This window comes from Empidonax traillii, unplaced genomic scaffold (genome assembly GCF_003031625.1).
Source record: "Empidonax traillii isolate 1590-97213 ecotype Southwest subspecies unplaced genomic scaffold, ASM303162v1 scaffold204:size1584377, whole genome shotgun sequence".
Classification (NCBI taxonomy): Eukaryota; Metazoa; Chordata; class Aves; order Passeriformes; family Tyrannidae; genus Empidonax; species Empidonax traillii.
In genome coordinates this window covers 1,530,182-1,549,893 of record NW_020955397.1, presented here as the reverse complement: position 1 = coordinate 1,549,893, position 19,712 = coordinate 1,530,182, and the positions used below count along the sequence as shown (strand labels likewise).

At 55.0% G+C, this 19,712-nt stretch overlaps 1 protein-coding gene across 4 annotated transcripts in view; it reads right to left on the bottom strand.

Moving 5' to 3' along the window:
- RALGDS (ral guanine nucleotide dissociation stimulator) overlaps positions 1-19,712 on the bottom strand; it is a 55,778-nt gene that overhangs the window by 24,370 nt on the left and 11,696 nt on the right. For 3 of the 4 annotated variants that reach the window (XM_027887127.1, XM_027887128.1, XM_027887130.1), the window contains exon 1: positions 16,526-16,636. The exons of the other annotated variant lie outside the window; for it this stretch is intronic. In XM_027887127.1, the coding sequence (XP_027742928.1) occupies positions 16,526-16,621 (96 nt within the window). In that variant the 5' untranslated portion in view covers positions 16,622-16,636. Of the gene's footprint in view, positions 1-16,525; positions 16,637-19,712 lie in introns of those variants that run through there. 4 annotated transcript variants of the gene reach the window in all.

Below are 19,712 nucleotides of genomic sequence, written 5' to 3'. Positions count from 1 at the left end.
CGGCAGCCCTCGAACATCCTCTCGGGGCCGGCGGGGACATGGTGCTGCGGGGCGCGGCGGCGGCTCACCATGGGCAGCTCCACCGCATCCCCGGCCCCGCGCCCCGCCGCCGGCCCCGCCAGACCCCCGGGGAGCCGCAGCGGGCAGCTGGGGGGGGATGCCCGGGGCAGCCGGGGGGTGTCCGGAGGCGGCGGGCGGGGAGAGCCGCGGTGGTGCGGTGCGGTGCCGTGCGGGAGCTCCCGCAGCAGCGGGGCAGGCGCCGGGAGCCCGCAGCCGCCCCCGCGCAGAGCCAGCGGGGCTGATGTCACGGCGGGGCCGGCGAGGCTGTAAACCAGGCACTGGATTTCCTCCCGCAGCCTCCGCCCGCCCCGGGGGCCGGCCCGGCTCGGCTCTGCCCCCGCGGGGAGGGGGGGACGGGGAAACGGGAGGCGTGAAAACCCCCGAGGCCACAAAAAGGGGCGGCGGGCACGGGGGGGGGATGCTCGGGGGGATGCGTGGGCGGTGCTGGCCGGAGCCACAGCTGGGCGGGGGAAAAAACACCGGGGTGTTAACGAGGCTGGGAGGGAGCGAAGTCACACAGGTGACAGCGGCCCTGGAGGAGGATCTTTGTGTCACCAAGTGTTCGTAAAGCACCTCGGGTTCACGCACCACCACCCGAAGAAAAAAAAAGTACTAAATGCAAGCGCATGAATATTTAAGAGCACGTGTTTTCATCTGAACAGACAAGTTTTATCTCGGCCCAGGAGCTCAGCGCTCAGAGCGCTGCCCAGCCCCTCGCTGGCCACAGCTGGGCTTTATGGGGTGACACGGTCACAGCCCCGCGGGGGCGGCAGGACAGGCAGGCAGTGTCCCCCGGGAGATGAAGGGATGTGACCGAGGCCCCGCAGCGAGTCGGTGCCAGCAGCAGGGTCTGACCCCTTCCCCGTGCCAGGCCCCCCAAGCACAGAGACCAGGGCACCTGAGCTCAGCCCACCAGGGACTCAGGGAAAGCAAAATGGGACAGTGGGGCTGCACACCCCACTTTAGAGAACCCCTGAGCCTCCGAGATGATGCCGAACCCCTGCAACATCATTTTGTTTTCAGACGCAAAGAGAAGCGGGGAAAACTGTTTGTCATTCGTCACCCCCCTGTGCTGAGCACAGCGTGCTCCTGCCCTCCCCTGCTCTTCCCCTTCCCTCCTCACACACTGCCGAGAAACTGCATCACAGGGTCCAGGCAGTCACTGCTGACACCACCAAAACCCGGACTTTTATGCCTCAGCTCCCTCCACAGCTGAAATAACATCAGCCTCCCAGGGCCTTCCAGCCCTGCGGCTTTATTTCCAATGAGAACATGGAGCCAAGGCTCACACGTCCAGCTCTGCCCAGGGCACCAGCAGCTCCTGCCCAGGCAGGAAAGGATTAACAAAGCTGCCAGGGATGTGACAGGCTTCAAACTGGAAAGTTTACCAGGCAGGAAGATGAGCCAGGACAACACGGGCTATTGTCCTGCTTATCTGGAGCCAAAGAGGGTCAAAGGGGACTTCCCGGACAGCCTGGGAAAGGGGAGCCAGCCCAACAGCAGAGCCTTGCAGTGCCCATGGCAGCCCCACACCTCTGGGGCGCTCTTTGTGGGGGGTGATGCAGGGTTTTAACACAGAGATCCAGCCCTGATCCCTGCCCAGGTCCTGGGAGCTCTCTCTGCTGCAGAAGGATGCGACGATGCTCCATGCAGAGGTGTCCTCAGACCCACTGACACGCCGTGCAGGAACCATGTGATGCTGCAAGATGTGCTGGCTCAGGACACGCCAAAACTGGAGGCAGTGCCTAGTTCTCCATCAGGAATCGGTGTTGCCTCTCTGGCCTGCAAAGTCTTTGGGAGGGAGATTCTGCTTTGGTGTCTGAGCCCTTGGGCAGTATGATCATGGCCCACCTCTGGAATTGCTGGGCACTGCTCAAGTGCACATCACAAACAACAGCACCACTCATTTTCACTTGGCAAAACCCTCCAGCTCCCTGTGACCTCTACGGAAAGATGCAGCTCTCTTTGATGGGCAATTTTCACCGGTCCCTTGGTTGACCACTAAAGATGGTTTCAGGGGAAAAACACTTCTGATAATGGATAATAAATAATATAAGGCAGGAAGGCAACTGCAAGGGTTTATAAATAGCCAGTCAGTTTCCTTTCTCCTCTCCTGGGAATCTTCTGGGTCTGAAAAGCAAAACACTCAAAGCAGGGTCAGGAGCCCAAGTTCAGGATGTTTTCTCAGCGTAACTAACCCCAAACACTCAGCCGTCAGGGGCAAGGCTCTTGAAAAATCATGAGATTCAAAACAAATAACTTTTCAGAGCTTCTAATTTGCCTCTAAGAGCACAGCCGAAAGGGAACAGGCAGGATCACACCCTCAGGTTTCTCCCCTGCACCCTTGAAGGTCTAGAAATCGTTGCAAAACGCAATTAATTCATATGCACGTGACTTCAGGGATTCAAGAAAGTGATCCCCACTTGGGTGACTCATTAAAAAAATATATCATCGATATTTACACTTGGCAAACCGAGCAAAAAGCTTTTCACAAGATACTGACTTTTCTGCATTGATGTCACCAGTAAATGTCCCATCGACTCTGGTGGGCCCAGGAACTGGCTGCTGTGGGAAACCCAGCACTTTTTTGTCTTGCCACCACTCTGAAATCAGCACTTGGCTGAATAAATACAAACCCACACAGCCAGCACTGGAGCACCTTAGAGAGTGGGTAATGCAGGGAGGCTGTTGCAAACTCTAAGCCAGTTTTCTGGCTTAGGAATCAATTTAGGGGAATCTGATGGGGTCAGGACCTGCGGATTCAGACTTTATATATTCAGGTAATAACTGGACCCTGGCACATACAGGTTCATACACATGGGTCTTTGAGCATCCCCCTCATCTCCACCCTCCAGCCCTCCCAGCCCTTGCCTTCCCTCACTTTCATCTCACTGTTCTGCTGCTCAGCTGGGCTTTCCAGCATATTTCCTACAGGACAAAACTCACAGTGACCCAGTTCCTGTGCTCAATATTTGCTGCAGGGTTTTTTTTTTTCCCACCAAACCACAGGCTGAGCGAGCGAGGCTGCCCTCCCACCCTGCCAGAGCATCCCTCAGAAACACTTCCACAGGGGTTGGTGGCATCCAGCCACCTGCAAACACCCCAACACTCCTGCCACCACCCCCAGGGCACGTGCTGGCACCACCTCAAAAAAGCCATATTTTCCCTGAGCCTCAGTGAAGCTGCAGCAGGAGACGCCAAGAACCGGGACCAGCTGATCTTAGCCCTGACCGGGGAAGGCAGGAATCACCCCATGACCTCCAGCTGAGCCCCTCTGGAGCATCACACACCTCCAGCTTTCCCTGGTGGATCAGCAAGGGAACCAGGGACCCAAATCAGCGGCCTCTGACGGGAACTGGGCTGGTTTATGTGGGAGTTGCAACATTATCCGGCCTCTGTCCCAGGCTCTGGCACCGGCTCGCGAGGCGCGTCCGTGTCAGGCTCTAAAATGGAGCCGATAGCACTTCCTCCTATTGTGGGGCTGGGGAAGCCCTTTTTGCTGATGTTTTTAAGGCACTTCAGAGGAAAAGTGCTGCTGGATGGAAAAGAATTACGAACTCAAGGTTAGGCATTAAGCCCTGGATCAAAATTTTTTTGGACATCCCGGTTTTAATTTGGAAGGCTTCCATTTTCTACTGCCCAGGCTCCGCTGTAAGATTATTGTATAAGAAACAATGATAGTATAAAAATAAACTAGTACTATCTCTTCTACTTCAGGATGAGGGAAAAAACCTCCAAGCTTGGGAGAGAAAGGAAAACAATGTCACTGCTCCGTTCACACTGCACTCTGTGCACGGATGTCAGATTGCAGCAACTGCTCCCAAAATTTAGGGACCAACAGATCACAGTCAGCCCTCAGGCCCTCCCAGACCCAATTCTTGCTTGCAAACACGATCAGTGCCCCAGTTTAATCAGATTTTAGGAGTAAGCCACCCACCACTTGCCAGTGGATTTTAGGAAGTTCTCTGCTGAGTATTTCAGATCCAGGCAGATCACTCGCTCTGCCTCCAGGTTTTGGGCGTTTCTCGGGGCCGTTTTCCCGGCAGATCAGGCACTTCGAACTCTTTGTGCTGGCAAAGGAGGAAGGCTGGCTCAGGCTCTCCTGCACTTTGTACCCCTTCTGCTGGGGGCACCTGTTCCCCAGCTGCAGCACCCCCTCCTCCCCACGGCCAGCCCCCCATGGGCAGCTACTGATTCGGCACCGGGTTAATTCAGGAGCGCAGCTCTCTCCCCCCACGTGCCAAACATCCAGCACGGCGAGGCAAGCCCCTAATTACTGTCAGCCCCTAGCAGAGGAAGCACACCAAATCCCCAGGCAATTAGGATCTAAAACTCTCCATCCAGCTACTCTGTGTTTCATTTCCTGCAGCCCCTGTGCACAGCTGGGCTACGGCATCTCCTGCGGAGGCTGCCGGCTCCTGAAGCTCAGCGATGGCAATGCAATTATTCCACAGGCCTTGGAGACTCAGGAGCTTGCAGGAATCTTTCTCCTCCATCCTGCTCCCTACGCCATTCATTTGGCTGCAGTAGAGTCATAGAATCACAGACTGGGTTGGGTTGGAAGAGACATTAAAGCCCATCTCTTTCCAAACCCCCTGCCATGGGCAGGAACACCTTCCACTAGGCCAGGTTGGCCTCTAAAAGCTCATCAGAACAAGGCCAAGGTGGGGGAGTGAGGGGGAACAAGCCACTTTCTCAGGAAGAAGGGACCACATCATACATTGGGCAGGCACCTAGATCCCTTCACAGCAAAGCACCGCACGGCACTTACAGTGAAAAGAAAACACTCAGAAAAATAGAAGGCAAGGTACCACTACTAACATTAAAATATGCCCAGAAAGGCAAAGACAACAGGAGCCACGCCGTGAAAAGCACCGAGACAGCGGTGCCAGAGCTCGTTGTTTTGAGAGGATCACGAGATACCCAGTGAGTTTTGTTACAGACCATCCCCACGTTTAGAGGAAGCTGCAGCTGCAGCTCTGGGTCACACTCTTCCCTTTCCACGTGCTCCTCCACGCCGGCTGTGACACCCCCCGGAGTGCAGAGTTCAGCAGGCATTAAGCTGCTGAAGCCTGACACGCTGCAGACACACCAGAGCTCCCCTGGTAAAGACTATTATTTCTTGAGCTGTTGGTCTTTAAAGGCAGCTTTTATCTCCCTATCACCTTTCTGCCAGAATGTTTCAGTCAGCTCTTTTAAGAAATACCACCTAAGGTGCTTGTAACCAAAAGAAAAACAGGAAAAACATTTTTCTCTGTTGCTTAGCAATCAGTGTGTGACGAGTTCAAGCCTCCCAGGTGCTCTGTTATTGTAATTTCCATCCCTGCTTGCTTGGGTCCTCTGCATAACAGTCATGGAAAGAAAAATCACCGGTAGAAAAGAGGAGAAAGGTTATAAAGCCACAAAAATTTGCAAGGAAAGACGGGAATGGTTGTAGCCCCTGAAGGAAAGGGAAACTCATTTCTGAAATCAAACCAGCCTTTGTCATCTACCACGAAAGTTAAACGACACCGTGAGATTTCATTATATATTGGAAACACACATCCACCACCTGGGTGGATAAGGAACACAGCAAAGCTCTGGCTCTGCTCACCTTCCAAAAACCCACCCAAGGGCAGGCAGAGCATTTTTCCACCGATGACAACCAGCCAAAATGACATGTTCAGCTGAGTCGTGTAAAAGGAGACTCTCAGAAACAAGAGGCTCTGGCAACTGATCCACGGAGAAATCCCAGTGGATAACAGAGAACCTTTGCTCGGCACAGCGCCTGTTCCTGCTCACCAGCTCCCAGCCCAGCCCATATTCCAGCCCTGCTCTCAAGCTGTGCCTTCCCTGGCTGGCACAGGTCGGCTGTGCTGCTGCAGGGAGGTGACAGGTACCCCCACCTCACCTGTGCCAGCCAGCCAGGGAACTCAGACCAGCCTGTGTGTCCCACGCTTCAGCAGGGGAGTGGGAAGGCAGCTTTTATTCCAGCTGTCATCTTTCCTGGGCTGGAGAAGGTGAGGGTGGGCTCCCCCCTGCCCTTTGCTTGGGTGACAGCTCCTGCCAGCACATACAGGGCATCTCTGAGCTCGTGTGTTATCCCTGGGGACATGCTCTGACCATGCAATGCTTGTTCCTCCCTGGGGACAGGGATGGAGGTCGGTGCCTGTGTCACCACCCCAGCACAGACTCAGCTCCCTGAACCTGACCAGCACCATTCATTCCCCTCCTGCTGGAATGACATGTCTGGACACAGGGAAGGGAGAGAATGGTGCTGCTAAGAAGTCCAGGAGAAAAGTGATTTACACATACTACAAAGAGTTATCCCAGTATAGGAATAAGGTGGAAGGGACTTCAATGCCAGATCCTGGAAATAAGCGAAGCAACAGCAAGGTGTCCTCCACACATAACATTAGTAACACAAATAAATAACTGAGATTACTTAAACTGAGAAACCCAGTTAAACAGGAACAAAGCCCCTTAAGAGGGGATATGAAAAGGATGTTCCAACAATGGTCCTGCATCTCCTTTGACCGCACAAGCATCGGGCAAAGCATAAATCACAACCCAGACGCGTCGGAAAGCCGCCGGCGAAGCTGCAGGAAAGCTGACTTGATCTGAAGTGAGGAGTGAAACCTTGGAGCCAGGCTCCAGCGGAGGGAAGAGCTGATGTGATTGAAAGTGAGCAGCCAGGAGAGGAGCCAGAGGGCCCGGAACAGCCGCAGGGATGAGGGAGAGGAGCTGCAGGAGGAGCGCAGGAGGAGAGGCGTCCAGCAGCTGGACGGGGTGCTGACACCACACAGCCCCTGCCAAGTCCTTTGGGCCAAATTCACCTCTGGGTCTCAGCTGAGACGCAGTGAGTGGACATGAAAACATTCTGCTTTAACAGCCTGAGCGCTCACTTACTGGTGTTGGCCACGTGAGAGTCAGGAAAAGAGGCTGGCAGGAGCTGGAAAGGGAAAGTTTCATTGCCCAGCCCTGAGCCGAGTATTGCAGAGATGAAACAAACAGTGACATGGCTGAAAAGTCAATTAAGAATTGGAAAAGTCTTTTAGTATTCCCAGGTATTGTTAGACCCTCAGACAAAGGATGTTTAAAAAAAAAAAAAAAAAGAAAAAATTATTTTCCCTGTGGTAATTACCACTTTAAAAGGTTTCCGCTCCGCATTGTTTCAGTGGGAGAAGTTATTCCAGGGCCTCTCTCCGTGGCCAGCAGAAATCTTTTTGTTGTGGGTTTTTGGCAAGGAGGAGCAGTGTTCTTCCAAACAATACTGTATGCTGGTGGCTGAGGGCCAGGTTTGTCCCTCGGCTACAGTGGCACAAATATCAACAAACTTGTCGAGTGCCACTGAGTCACACCGTGACACTGAGTCCAGCCACAGCACCGCTGACCCTCCCAGCTTGTTACCTTCGAGTCCATGATTTATGTTGTTTTTCCTTCAAGTCTTGGCTCAGGGAACCACGTTGAGTGCCGAAGAATTTCGGTTTTCATTAAAATAAAAAGGTCATCCCATGAGCACTGAAACTACTCGTGTTGCTTCCTATGGTTTTGTGTCTCGAGACTGTTTTCGGTGCCTAAAAATGTACAAACTGAGAACGAAAATGTTTTCGTGGTTAAGTGTTTGTAAGAAGCATCTCCCACGTGGATTTTCTGGTGTCTAATAATACATGAACTCATGGTACAGATGTTTTGGGGCATTTACAAGATTCTTTTCCTCCTCTCAACCATCTCATTTCATCATACTTGCACAGACTTAATTATCTGCGAGCTCTCAGCCAAAAGCGTAAAGCAGGCCAGAGGGTTCAGAAGTCATCTGGGGAGAGAGGACACGGGCAGACAGACACCGTGACAGCATTAGCCTTATTTTGGTAGGAAATTAGATTTTAAGCGTTTTCTGGCTCCCCTAATTGCAGGGAAAACAGCGAGGAAACACGACCCGAGCTGTTTGCAGGAGGGTCAGGGAGCAGCCAGCCAGTGAAACAAGCTGCTCCCCGAGGGTCTCATCCTGCCTCAGCCAGACCTTCCGCAGCACTGAGGCCCCATCCTGCCCCCGAGGAGCTTCTCAGGACTCATGGGCTGATCAATCCATCCCCTGCATCATTTCTTTAATCTCAGCAGGGAGCATCAGACCCGAATCCGTGTTTAATTACCCGCTGCCACTCACGCCAGGCGGGTGAGGAGAGGTGTCAGGGTTTCCATTACATGCAGGTGCGTAACGCGGTGGCACGTCGGTGCCACGCCGGTGCCACGCCAGTGCCATGCACTGAGTCATCCTTTTGCAACAGCCAAACCCCCGGGGAGCTTCCCTTTCCCCCTCCTCACCCTGGCCCCGGTGGAGATTCACCCCCCCTGCCTTTTGCAAAGCTCCCTCCCGGAGCAGCCTGGCAGCGAGAGGGTGGGCAGGGGGCACAGTTGGCACCCGAGGGCCCCTGGAAAGGGAAGGTTTGTCGTAAGTCTCAGATGGAGTTTGGGCCATGCTGCGACCAGCTGCGAGCAGCCAGGTCTGTGACACGTGAGACTGACCCCAAAATAACCGAGGAGGGCTGGAAGGACCAGTTCCCCCCAGTGGGTGCAGAGGCATCGAGCCCTGAGCACAGGGAAAAGGTGGAGCTGCATCCATTTGGCTCTGTCCGCCTCCTCCCTTGCGCTTCCCGCATCCCTCCCGCCAAACAGAAAGGGAAATCCGGGATTTTCAGCTGCTTTTCATTCCCTCTTGCTCTGCACACAGCAGGGTGGGGAGGGATTAGTCTCCATTTCCTGCCTCAAGTCAGATCCAGGGCTGCCCAGGCAGGACCCCCCCCTAGTCAGGGGCTCCCTGACCCACGACCACGATGCTGCCCGACCCGTCATCGCTGCAACAGCTGCCCCCATCCTGCCTCCTGCTGCCCCCAGCACATCTCCCCAGAGCCCCCAGACGTGTCTCCCAGCTGCTCTGCTCGGTCAGCCCAGGCTCTGGCGCCAAAAACCACATTTCCCCTTCTTCCTCACTAGGCTGCAGTTTCTAATTCGTGCTTGGTTTCCAGTATGGGAAGTAGAAGTGCTGGGGAGGGCACTATGATGAATGAAAAACCCCTGACTCTCAGAGCAATGCACAGAGGAACTCACAGGGAGAAGAAAAGGGTGAGCAGAAAGGGGTTATTTAGGGGGATTTTTGGGTGCTGCTTTCCCGGCCAGCAGGAGAACAAGCCCCCCCACCTCAGGTCATCATGGGGTGCTGCTCTCACGTTTGTTTCTCATCACCACCATCACAGGCAAACACCACCAAGACTGTCACACAGCTCATCCCAAACACCTCCTCGGTATCTCCGAGTGAAGGGCCTGATCCTGCTAGCTGTCCCCTGGAGCTCAGTGTCCAAATTAAAAAGGCAGGTGGCAGCTGTCAGCAGGATGGGATCGGGGATTCCCCACTCCCAGGCTGCCAGAGGAAGCAAAGACCTGATGTCCCACTGCCAAGTGCTGCTGCAGCCCCAGCTCGAGACCAGAGAAGCCAGAAGAGGAGTGAGGACACAGGGCTGAGGAGATGCCTGCATGGGGCTGCACAGAGATGACCCCAAAAAAACAACAGATCAGCCTCTGGATGTGAACAGAACTTGGGATTCATGAAGTCAGGGCTTTAAGTTAAGATAGGGGAAATTTTTTGCCACAGAGGCACAGAGGAGGACGAGCACCTGAGACTCTGCTCATGACCAGCATCTGTATGGAGGTGATGCCTGAAAGCTGAGCATCAATCACAATACCAGGGCGTACTCTGGGGCACCAGCAACACGCTGCCCTCTCCAGACCCTGTGCATGACACCACACACGTGATTCCAAGAGCTGGGAGCCAAAAACCCCAAATATCACATGTTCTGCCCCAACTGAAATGGAACCACCAGCCCCCCCCGGCCTGCTATAGCACAGCACTGTCATAGGAGAGAGCAGCCAGGAGCAGCTGGGGAGAGCCACCTCCTTGGGGCAGGGGAGCCAATCCTTCCAGCAGTGTTGATACCACAACAATGCAACTGAAGCACTCCAGGTTCATCACAGATAGAGGAAACACCACGCTGCGCTGGCTGTCCCCTATCACTCAGGTTGTTTTACCACCTCACACTGAAACCAAAGATGCTATTTGCATCTAAGCAGCATTTAACAGCCAGCACAGTGACCAAACCGAGCTGTTGCAGGACAGAGCTCCTGTCAGGGATGCTCCTTAGCACTATCTGAGGCTCCCACGGTTAAATCCAGCCCTACCTGAACGCAGCAGCGGTGCCCATCTGTGCTTGGCAGTGCTTGAACAAAAGCAAATTGCTCTCTGATGCACAGGGACACCAGCGTGCTGCGAGGGGCAGGGGATCTGCTGCAGCCATGTGTTGGCTTTGGAGAGGTGCCGGGAGCCCCGGGGCACGTCGGGGCTGGCCGAGAAGCAGCGACTGTGTGTGACAGGAGGACGCTGCAGCAACGCCACGGACCACTAGGGCACAGCTTGTGTCAGCCAGAAGCGGTGCCACCCACCTCTGCGGTGGCAGCCACATCCGAGGGCAGGCAGGGTCCAGCTCTGGTGCCACCCACCTCTGCGGTGACAGCCACATCCGAGGGCAGGCAGGGTCCAGCTCCAGGCGTTTCACTGCATGTCAAGGCACACCTCTGCTCCTGTGCTGCCACTCTCAGCTGTCTCAGCTGCTGCACAGCCCGGGGCTCTGGGCTGCTGGAACATGGGGTAATTAAATAGGGACATCTCTGACGGAGTCCCTGGATGGGAGATGCCCAGGGCTACACTCATGCTCTGCTGTGACATCTGTGGTTGTGAATGGGGCAAAACCTTCATCTCTCCTGTGTTTGCAGCTGGCATGCTCCAAATCAAGTGGCTGTATTGATAACAGCCTTGTCCCTGGTCCAGCCCTCCACTGCTGGATGCAGCATGGGAGGCCGTGCAGAGCAGGGATGGAGCCACGGGCAGGAGACACCCACACCTACCCACTCACCACCTCTGCTTAGGGAGGGCAGGGGAGCCAGGGCCAAACTGTCCCTGTGCTCTGGCAAAGAGCCCAAGCAGGCACTGAACACCCCACCTTGGATGGCCTGTGCTGTGCCAAACCAGCCAGGAACCGGGATTTGCCGTATCTGAGCACACGTGGGCACCGGGCAGCACTGGCGGCGTTCACAGCACACTCCTGCAACAGCTGCTCCTGCAGGCGCTGCCCTGGGCCCCGATGCACAGTGACAGATGAGAGCAAATTGCACTGACGGGTCCTTATTGAATCCAAGTGTCAGGAGGCAGCTGCTCCACGCCCGAGCTGCCGCGTGTTGGGGTGCCCAGCCCCGGGGTGTGGGGATGGAGCCAACTACTGCCAGCAGTTCGTGGGCACCAGGACTGACTGACTGTGCAGCTGCCTCGGCAGTGCCTGCAGCCAGAAGGAATGCTCTGTCGAGTTCCAGGGTCCCCGTGGCACCGTCAGGGTGGAAAGTGAGAGCAGAGAGCGAGAAAAGCTGAACGCGCACAGGGGAGATCCCATTTCACCTGAGAAAGGGAAAGTGCAAGAGGCAGAGCCTCTGCCCCCTGGAGATGCTCATCTACAGAGTAAAAGCTGCAAGAGGAGCAAATTCTCACGTTGCCCTCAAACTTCAGACAGGGAAGTTGGGACGGAGGAGCAAAGAAACAGAAATGCTCTAGGAGGTCACCTTGAACACCAGTTCATGCTCTTAGTTAGAGATAGGCTGTAATGCCACCAAAATGGGTGGGTTTACCTTGCTGTACACCAGTCAGGGATGTGGCACTGGGTTACACACCACCCTGGGGGCTGTGGGGACACCCCACAGCTCTGCTGAGGGAGCCAACTCGGAGATGCCCTGCACACACACACCAGGCACAGGATGGGCCCAGCCCTCAGCCTTGCCAGGGGGATTCCCAGAAATCCCAAGGCTTTTACAGGCTGCTCCTAAATTTCTGCCCTTACAGATGAGAATTCTACCTGGAATTCTTTTCCCATAGTTTCTAATTTTCTCCAAAGAAACTGAGTGATGATTCACCGGAGGGGGAAGGAAAGTTTGGCCAAGGGCAGGAACGGAGGGATTTGTTGGTTTTGACTTCAGCTATGGTCAGGAAACGGCCCTAGTGCTCGTTTTCAGCTCCTCCCGCTTGATAACATCTACCCTACGAAGGCAGTGGAAAAGAAACAGCCTTTGATACGACCGGGTTTGATTGACGGCGGGGCCGTTGGCAGCTGCCACTTCACCCCAGCGCTGGCACCGCTGCAGTTGTGACCCACGTGCAGCTCCCAGGGGCGAGCTGAGCCCCCCTGACCCAGCGTGGGGGAAGCGCCTCCCTCCCAGCCACGGGGATCCATCCTCCCACGCTTCCCAAGGAAGGTGCGTTCCCAGCCCCTTCCCAGTGCCGCGGGACACGACCCTCGAGTGCCAGCTGAATCCCTCGGGATGCAACAGGCAGAGCCCTTCACTCCTTGGTGCACCATTCCCACCCATTCCCGCAAGGATTAATTAGTCATTTAGGCAGCACTCAAAGGTGATGCCGGTGCTGCAAACAGGAACAAGGGAGCTGGAAATTAGCAGCTCATTACTGCTGATCTGAAAGTTCTTCTTCCGTGTGCCAGAGGAAAACGTTTTACCCAGGATACCTGGGCTGCAGTCAGCTAAAGACACTTAAAACTCAACCCAACGAGGTCTCAAATGCAGCGGGGAATAAGCCTGTGCTACAGCAAACCTGGGAACTAATCGTTTGTTCCCATCTCCAGCTCCTCCGAGCCTGGCTCTAAGGTCAAACCAAGCTTTTATCTTCTCCTGTATTTCAGTATGCTGGGGAAAAAATAATAATATTAGAGGAATAAATTAGCATGTGAAATGTAATTTAACTAATTAGCTCGCTGGAGTGGAAAATGTTTGCTAACCACTTTGAAGTCAAACCGACTGCACTTCTTGGGACATCACAGAGGAGAAAGGACAGATGGGGAGACCGCCAGGACAGGCTCTGGAGGATGCAAGTGCCCAAGCAGGACACTGAGATTTTCCCATGATCGTTTCTTTCTTCTTCTCACTCTGTAGAACTGCATTAAATGTCCAACTCGGAGACAGCAGTGCTGGGAGAGACCACGGCTGTGCTGCCCTTTGCTGGACGTTGCAACAAGGGGGGATTTCCCAGTGGTTTTCTTCATGACACAGGGCTGGGTCAGCTGCTTGGAATCAGCCTGGGATGCCCTGGGAGGCACAACCAACTCATCAGGCAGAAGGGATCCACTGGGACTGAGCAGCAGCATCCCATCACTGCTGGACATCGGTCCCTCCCAGCCCTGTGGGCTCCCACTGGCAGGGAGGGGATATTGCCAATTAAACTGACAAACAACGTGCCATGAAGCTGTCATAGTAGGGAACTGCCTGAGATGCCACAAGAAGCCGTTATATCACTTGCAACAGTCTGTTCATTGATTTCCCCATCTCCCAGATATAGAAACTGTTGCTCTTTTATTAGCAAACCTTTGGAAATCCCTCCCCGTTATAGCAAGAGAGGCAGCCTGGGCCATTTTGCAACTTCTGTGGCTGAATTATGAAAGGGAGGATTGACAACCCCTTGGAAAGGCAGCAAGGGACACAGAAACAGAGTGTCCTCTGCCTGACATGCACCACTGGGAGCAGCCTAGGGGGACGTTCCCCTTCCAGATGGGCACCCACTGAACATGGACATGAACAGCCCAAGTCTCTCCATCACCTCCAGTGCTCCAATGCCAGCTGGTGAAATATTCCCCAAAGGAGCCCCAGCCCATTGTTGAGGCGGAATAGTTTTCCTGAATAACAGGAATACGAGGTGTTGACCCAACAAAGTTGTACTGGGAGAACAGGCTTGAACCAGAGGCTCATGTCTTTTGGGGTGTCCCACCCTGGGCTTTGCCTGACTCCCTTGCTCCTTTCTGACACCAAAGCCCTGCTCCACTGGGAATCCAGCCTGAGAGGCATCAGTTGTGTGCTCAGTGAATGGATTTGCAGCACAAGGAAAGGCCAGTTTTCAAGCCAGGCCTCCTCACAGCTATGGTTCCCCTGCTGACGGAGACTGATGGACAGGATCCTGCACAAGAGCCCCAGGTAACGCAGCCCCCAAACTTTTCCTAACCTGCTTGTGCAATCTCCAAGAAGAAAGAAAATTAATGAGCCTGAAAGTCCTGAAATAGAGGGGGAAATGCCAGCACGGCTCCCTCCCCCCTGCCCACGCAGACTAGGGAAGAGACAGCAGGGAGATGAGCAGGGACCTGCACACGTGGGTGGGTGTGAGACACCAAACCCTGCCTGGCTGGGGGAATCTTTCAGCTGTGAAAGAGGAGTTTCCCCATCACCCCACAGACAGAAACGCCACTCAGGATTTCCCCTCAGCACTTCCCCACCAGCCTGTGTTTTGCAGCAGACAGAGCTGGCAGCTCCAGGGGGGTGTGGGACATGCTGTGTCCCCACTTTCCAGGAATGGAAAATGGAGCCTCAAAGCAGTGGTGTGTGAGCAGGGAAAGGCAGAGCAGTCCCTAACCCACCTCCTGCTCACCAGTGCTCACCCCTGGGGTCTCACCCTGCTCTGCCCAAGGCAGGAGAGGGCAGGTGGTGAAAGCACCAGTGGACCCAGAGCTGGGAGAGGTGATCACGGCTGGGAAACGTGAAAATGGGAATGCTGGAGACCAGCTCCCAGTCTGTCCTCCTGGCAGTTCAAAGCACTAACCCTTTGTGTCTCCTGAGCTAATGCCCCAGCGATGACCTGAGGGCTGGGGACACCCCGGTGTGCCAGTTACTGACTGGTGTCTCAACGTGACACAACACCCAGCAGCCACCACAGGGTTAGTAGGAATTGCTAAAAACCCAATCACACCAAATAAAATAAAGCAAAACCCCGGCACTAACACATTGCACAACCCCCTTAAAAATTATTTTTCTCTTCTACAAAAAATCCAGGAATACCAGAAGCACACCGAGGGTCCCTAAGTGATCCAGGCCAGGGCATTCCCTGTGCCCGGTCCCAGATGATGCCCAGGTTGCCAGTACAGGGAGGGAAGCAGGGAAGCCTCCACCTGTGTCGGGCAAACCCTGAGGATCCCCCGAGCTGCACCAGGGGCCGCAGGGAAATCCAGCACCAGATTGCACCGCTGAGCAGGAACGGATATCGGCTGGCGTAAGCCCTGGGAAATCTGCTGCTTAGAAATCAAGCTGAAGGAGAATAAAGCATCCAGCCCCTGATTCACCCCCTTCATCCCGTGCTCCAGCCACCTTCCAGCGCCCCGCTGCCCCCCCTCCTTCCCGCACAGGCTGCAGGAGGCACCTGCGCTGCCCACCCCTGGCACACCCCACCCGCTCTGCAGTGGCCCTCAGGTATCCTCATTAGTGCAGCAATGGATCCTGCCAAAGCCCCCGGGGTGTTTCTAAATATAGGACGCTCCCTGCAAGTCCCCCTGTCCCTGCAGAGACATTTGCAGGCTGCTGAGCTGGGGCTCCCCACCCCTGCTGGCATCCAACACACTGCCCTGCAGGGGAGACCTCCCTCCTCCCAGGGAAGGGGGCTCGTTTCTGTGCTGTCATTTCACCCCTTTGAGCACAAAGGTAATGCTGAAAGAGAAGGCAGCAGTAACTGTGACAGATCAATGGATGGCCACCGAGAAAATCCAGATTTAAGGCTCCTGCAGTGACACTACACACCCTGAGCACACACAGCAAGAGCACGGGCTTTCCCTGCTCCAAAATCAAAGGAAGTTATGCCTCACATTTTAACAACACCTGGATCACACCCAAACCCCTTACACAGGTGGGACACCGACCACTCACCACCCACCAGCTCCGGAAAGCATTGCCCCTATTTCAGGTTCTCCAGTGGCTTTATCCTTCCTGACACGGATTCGTGGTGCAATTCTACGAGGGGCAGGTTACGGTGACAAGAGGAGCCCTCAGCAGGAATCCTCTGACCCACATCGCAAAACCTCCGCCTCAGTGCTGCAACCAACACCAGTTTTTGCATCGTGGCCCAAACCCTGCACTTGGCTGCGGCTGCAGCAGAGGGAGAGGGCAGGACCGATGCCCAGGGACGGTGACACCAGGCAGGGCAGCCTGCAAGGTGTGTGGAGGCAGAGCTGGGCTCTGCTGCCGATCGCTGCCTCCCAGGTTTTCACACCCATCATACCACAGTCCAGGGCAGCAGAGCCAGGACACGCAGCAAACACTCCTTTTTGCGTCAGGCTACAACACGAGCCTTAATCCACACAGAAAGGCTTTCCCTCCCTCCCAAACCCCTCCTTTCGTTCTGGTGCCCTGAATTTGGCAGGTGCCACGGTCTGCCTTCAAAACACACCACTTCAGAGAGGAAACAGTCACATCTGGAGGCGGTGCCAGCTCTTGGCATGTTTAACTTCACCAGAAGTTCACCACCCCCGGACAGTGCCGGGGTGGGGTCACAGCACCTCTCTGCCCCTTGCACACCCACCCTGTCCCTGGAGCCGAGCACGGACTGGCGGCTCAGTTGCCTTCTACTTACATCATCATCCTGCACGCTCAGGGGGATATCCAACATGCACATCTGCACAGGCTGCACCAGAGCCTTCTGCACGTTGAACAAAGGTTTTGCCTCCATCTTCCCGGGGATGGAGGGGCTGCTCATTCTTCTCGCTCTCCTCCGCCGCTCCTCTCCCGGGGATCGGGTCCAGCCCAGGCGGCGAAGCCGATTGGAGATCTCCCTCCCTGCCCGATTTTTGTCAGCGCATCTTGCCAACAGCTGCTGCCTCTGCCGCTCTAAGAGGTCTTATTTCCTTCCTCGCGAATCAAAGAGCTGCGAGGAGCTGCACCGGCAGGCTGTGTGTGCGCGTGTGTGAGCGAGTGCGCCTGTGTGCGTGTGGGTGTGCGGCCGCCGATGCTCCCCAGCCTGGGGAAGCGGCCCTTTTGTGGGCACTCTGCCTTCCCCCAGCTTCTCCTTCCCTTCGGGGCAAACCCCAGCGCTGGCTCCGGCCGCTGCTTTGCGCTGGCGTGGGGTTTCCAGCCTCATCTACATGCGTGGCACTCGCGAACCCCGCGCATTGTCTCCGAGACACAACAGGTCCTGCCTGCTGTTGATTTCTGATTATGATCAAACTGTGTCTGCAGCAGTTGCAGCATTTCCCTCTGGCTGTTGAGACAGGCAAACAAGCAGAGCTGGAAGGATGAGAGGGTGTGAGACTGAGAGAGCATGAATGGTCAGAGCTGGAGCCTCCCCTTTTCTTTCCTTCTCTTCTCTCATTCCTGCTTTCCATTGTCAGAGGCAGTTGCAGCTCAACGCCTTCTTGTACTCCGAGGACCAGAGCGAGGCTTAAATAATTCACACCCAGAGAGTGCTTGGGAACCTTATGACACTGAAAATGCATTGTGGTACTAAGAGACAGTGAGTGTTGGTGATGGCTTTGCTTGTAGGACAATTCTGCGTGGAAAGTTTCGCCCAGGTGAGTGGGGCCTTTCCCACCACAGAGCCTGGGAATCCAAATCAGAGCTTTGCTAAAGGGAGCATGGCACAAAAGCTTTGCTAAAGGGAAAGGTTTGCTATGAGGAGCATGTTCCTGTAGAATTTGCACCAGTGGTGGCAGCAGGATGAGGGTCTCAACATGGAGCAACACGTGTCACCTACATACACCTGTCACACAGATGTTACTGCTCTCACAAACAAGAGCAAAGCTGGGGCCAAGCCCTAGAGCCATCACCTCACCCTCACCAGCTGCAGAGACCAGGCTCAGTGACTGGGGTAAAACACCCAGGGTGTCTCTTCCCAGAAAGGGCAGCAATAGAGAAGCAGTTTGGTGGGCTCATCGATTCACACCCTGCCAGGGGAGTCACTGGGACTACCTGTGTACCCAAAAAGGAGAGCTTGTAAAACGCCAACACAAAATATCCACTGCCCTCAAACAAACAGGAGTTTATGACCTTCCATCTGTCCTTCCTGCTGGGCCCAGCAGGGATGACATAAATAGGGTGAACAGACCCTGCTCCAGGCAGGTATTTTTGTGCAGTTTCCCACTGCAGGCTGCAGTGGGTCCCACTTTGGGGAGCCTCTTGCCATATCCAAGAAAAAAGTCTGGGATGGTGCAGCTCTTTCCCGGCTTTCCCAAACCCCTCCACTGCCCGAGGCCACAAAGCCGGCTTGCAGCACGCCTGGGTTTGGTTTGGGAGCAGAGCCGAGGAGCCCCGCTGAGCCAGGGCCAGGCATTCCTGCGGCATTAGGTAAGCTGGGCTTGGCCAGCCCCGCTCAGCGCCGGGCTGACTCACTCACACAGGAGCCAGAGCTGGCCGAGACAGCGGGGTTAGAGGGGTCTCACACACACACACAGACCCTTCCTGCTGCCCACAGTCAGAGCTGGGCACCTTCCCAGCACACCAGGGCACAGCGTGGGACTGCAGCGGGGTCCAGACCGTCATTCCTGGGAGAAACACGAGGGAGAGAAAACCAGCCCTTACAGGCTGCGGGAACGGGAACTAATGGGCAAGCCTGGAACAACACCAGATTGGGATAAACACAACAGAAATTAAGTTCTAACTAGAAATTAGACAAGATCTTTCAACCACCATGGGGCTGAGACGAGCAGCAGCAAGGACAACAGGGCAGCACTGCAGTGGCCCCAGGAACGGCTTCGCAGGGGAGGAGAGAGGGGAGGTCACAGCCAGAGCACATGGACAAGGAAAAATATCCAGGGCCACCTCCCAGCTGCTGACTGACAGCATTTTGGCAACTCTTTCCATGGCAGAGAGGTAGTTGCACAGGCCAGGAAACACCCTGGCACAGCCAGTCTCGGTCCCTCTCTGTACATGAAGTCTTGGTGACTCAATACAATGTGCATTCCCATGGAGGACAGTCCCACATTTCACAGTGCTGTCACCAGCAACAAATCCTGGCCCCAGCACGGGCAGAACCCACAGCTCTGGTTCCAGGAAAGGTGATTCAAACCTGTGCTTCAGCCCCAGCTCAGGTTACTCACCTGCTTGCAACAACTGGTCAGCAGAGCTTGGCTTTCCAACAACAGCTTTCCAGTAAGAAGCTGGGCTTGGCCAGCTGGGATTGCAGCTTCAAACGAGCCTAAGTGACTGTACCAACATCCTGACGCAGATTTTACACTCAAGTGCCGGAGTCTACAAGGGCTACCATTCCCAAGAACCCACTCATCATTCTGCTCAGCAGTTAATCTGTCCCATGGGAATGGGAATCTCTGCAGAGGTGGTGTGGAGGTGTAGGAGTTCCATCATCTGCTGCTGCCCAGGTCTGCAGGGCTCCCCTGGACTTCATGGTAACATCAAGGGATAGACAGAGGTTGTTACCCCAGAGCACACACTTCTGGCAGGGGCTCAGTCTGCTCTGCTGGTCCCCAGAGCCCAGTGACCTCCCACCAGGCAGCCAGAAAGAGGGACAATCCTTCTGGAGAAAGTCACAAACCACACAGGCAGACTGCAAAGGAAAGCAAAACTCCAAGTGTAGAGTTGCTCTAAGAAGAGACACCGGGCAGGGCAGCAGCAGAAGAGGTTGGATGAAAGCACAGATGCTCCGGAGAACCAGCTCAAACCAACAAGAATGGCACATGGCAGCTGCTGTGCACGGAATGCTCTGGTCAGAGGTAACCAGGCAGATGTTGTGGGCATTTACACAGTCCCAGAAATAGTGTGAAACCTTCCCCTCCTCTCCCAGGGCCAGCTCATACATGTCCACCCACCGG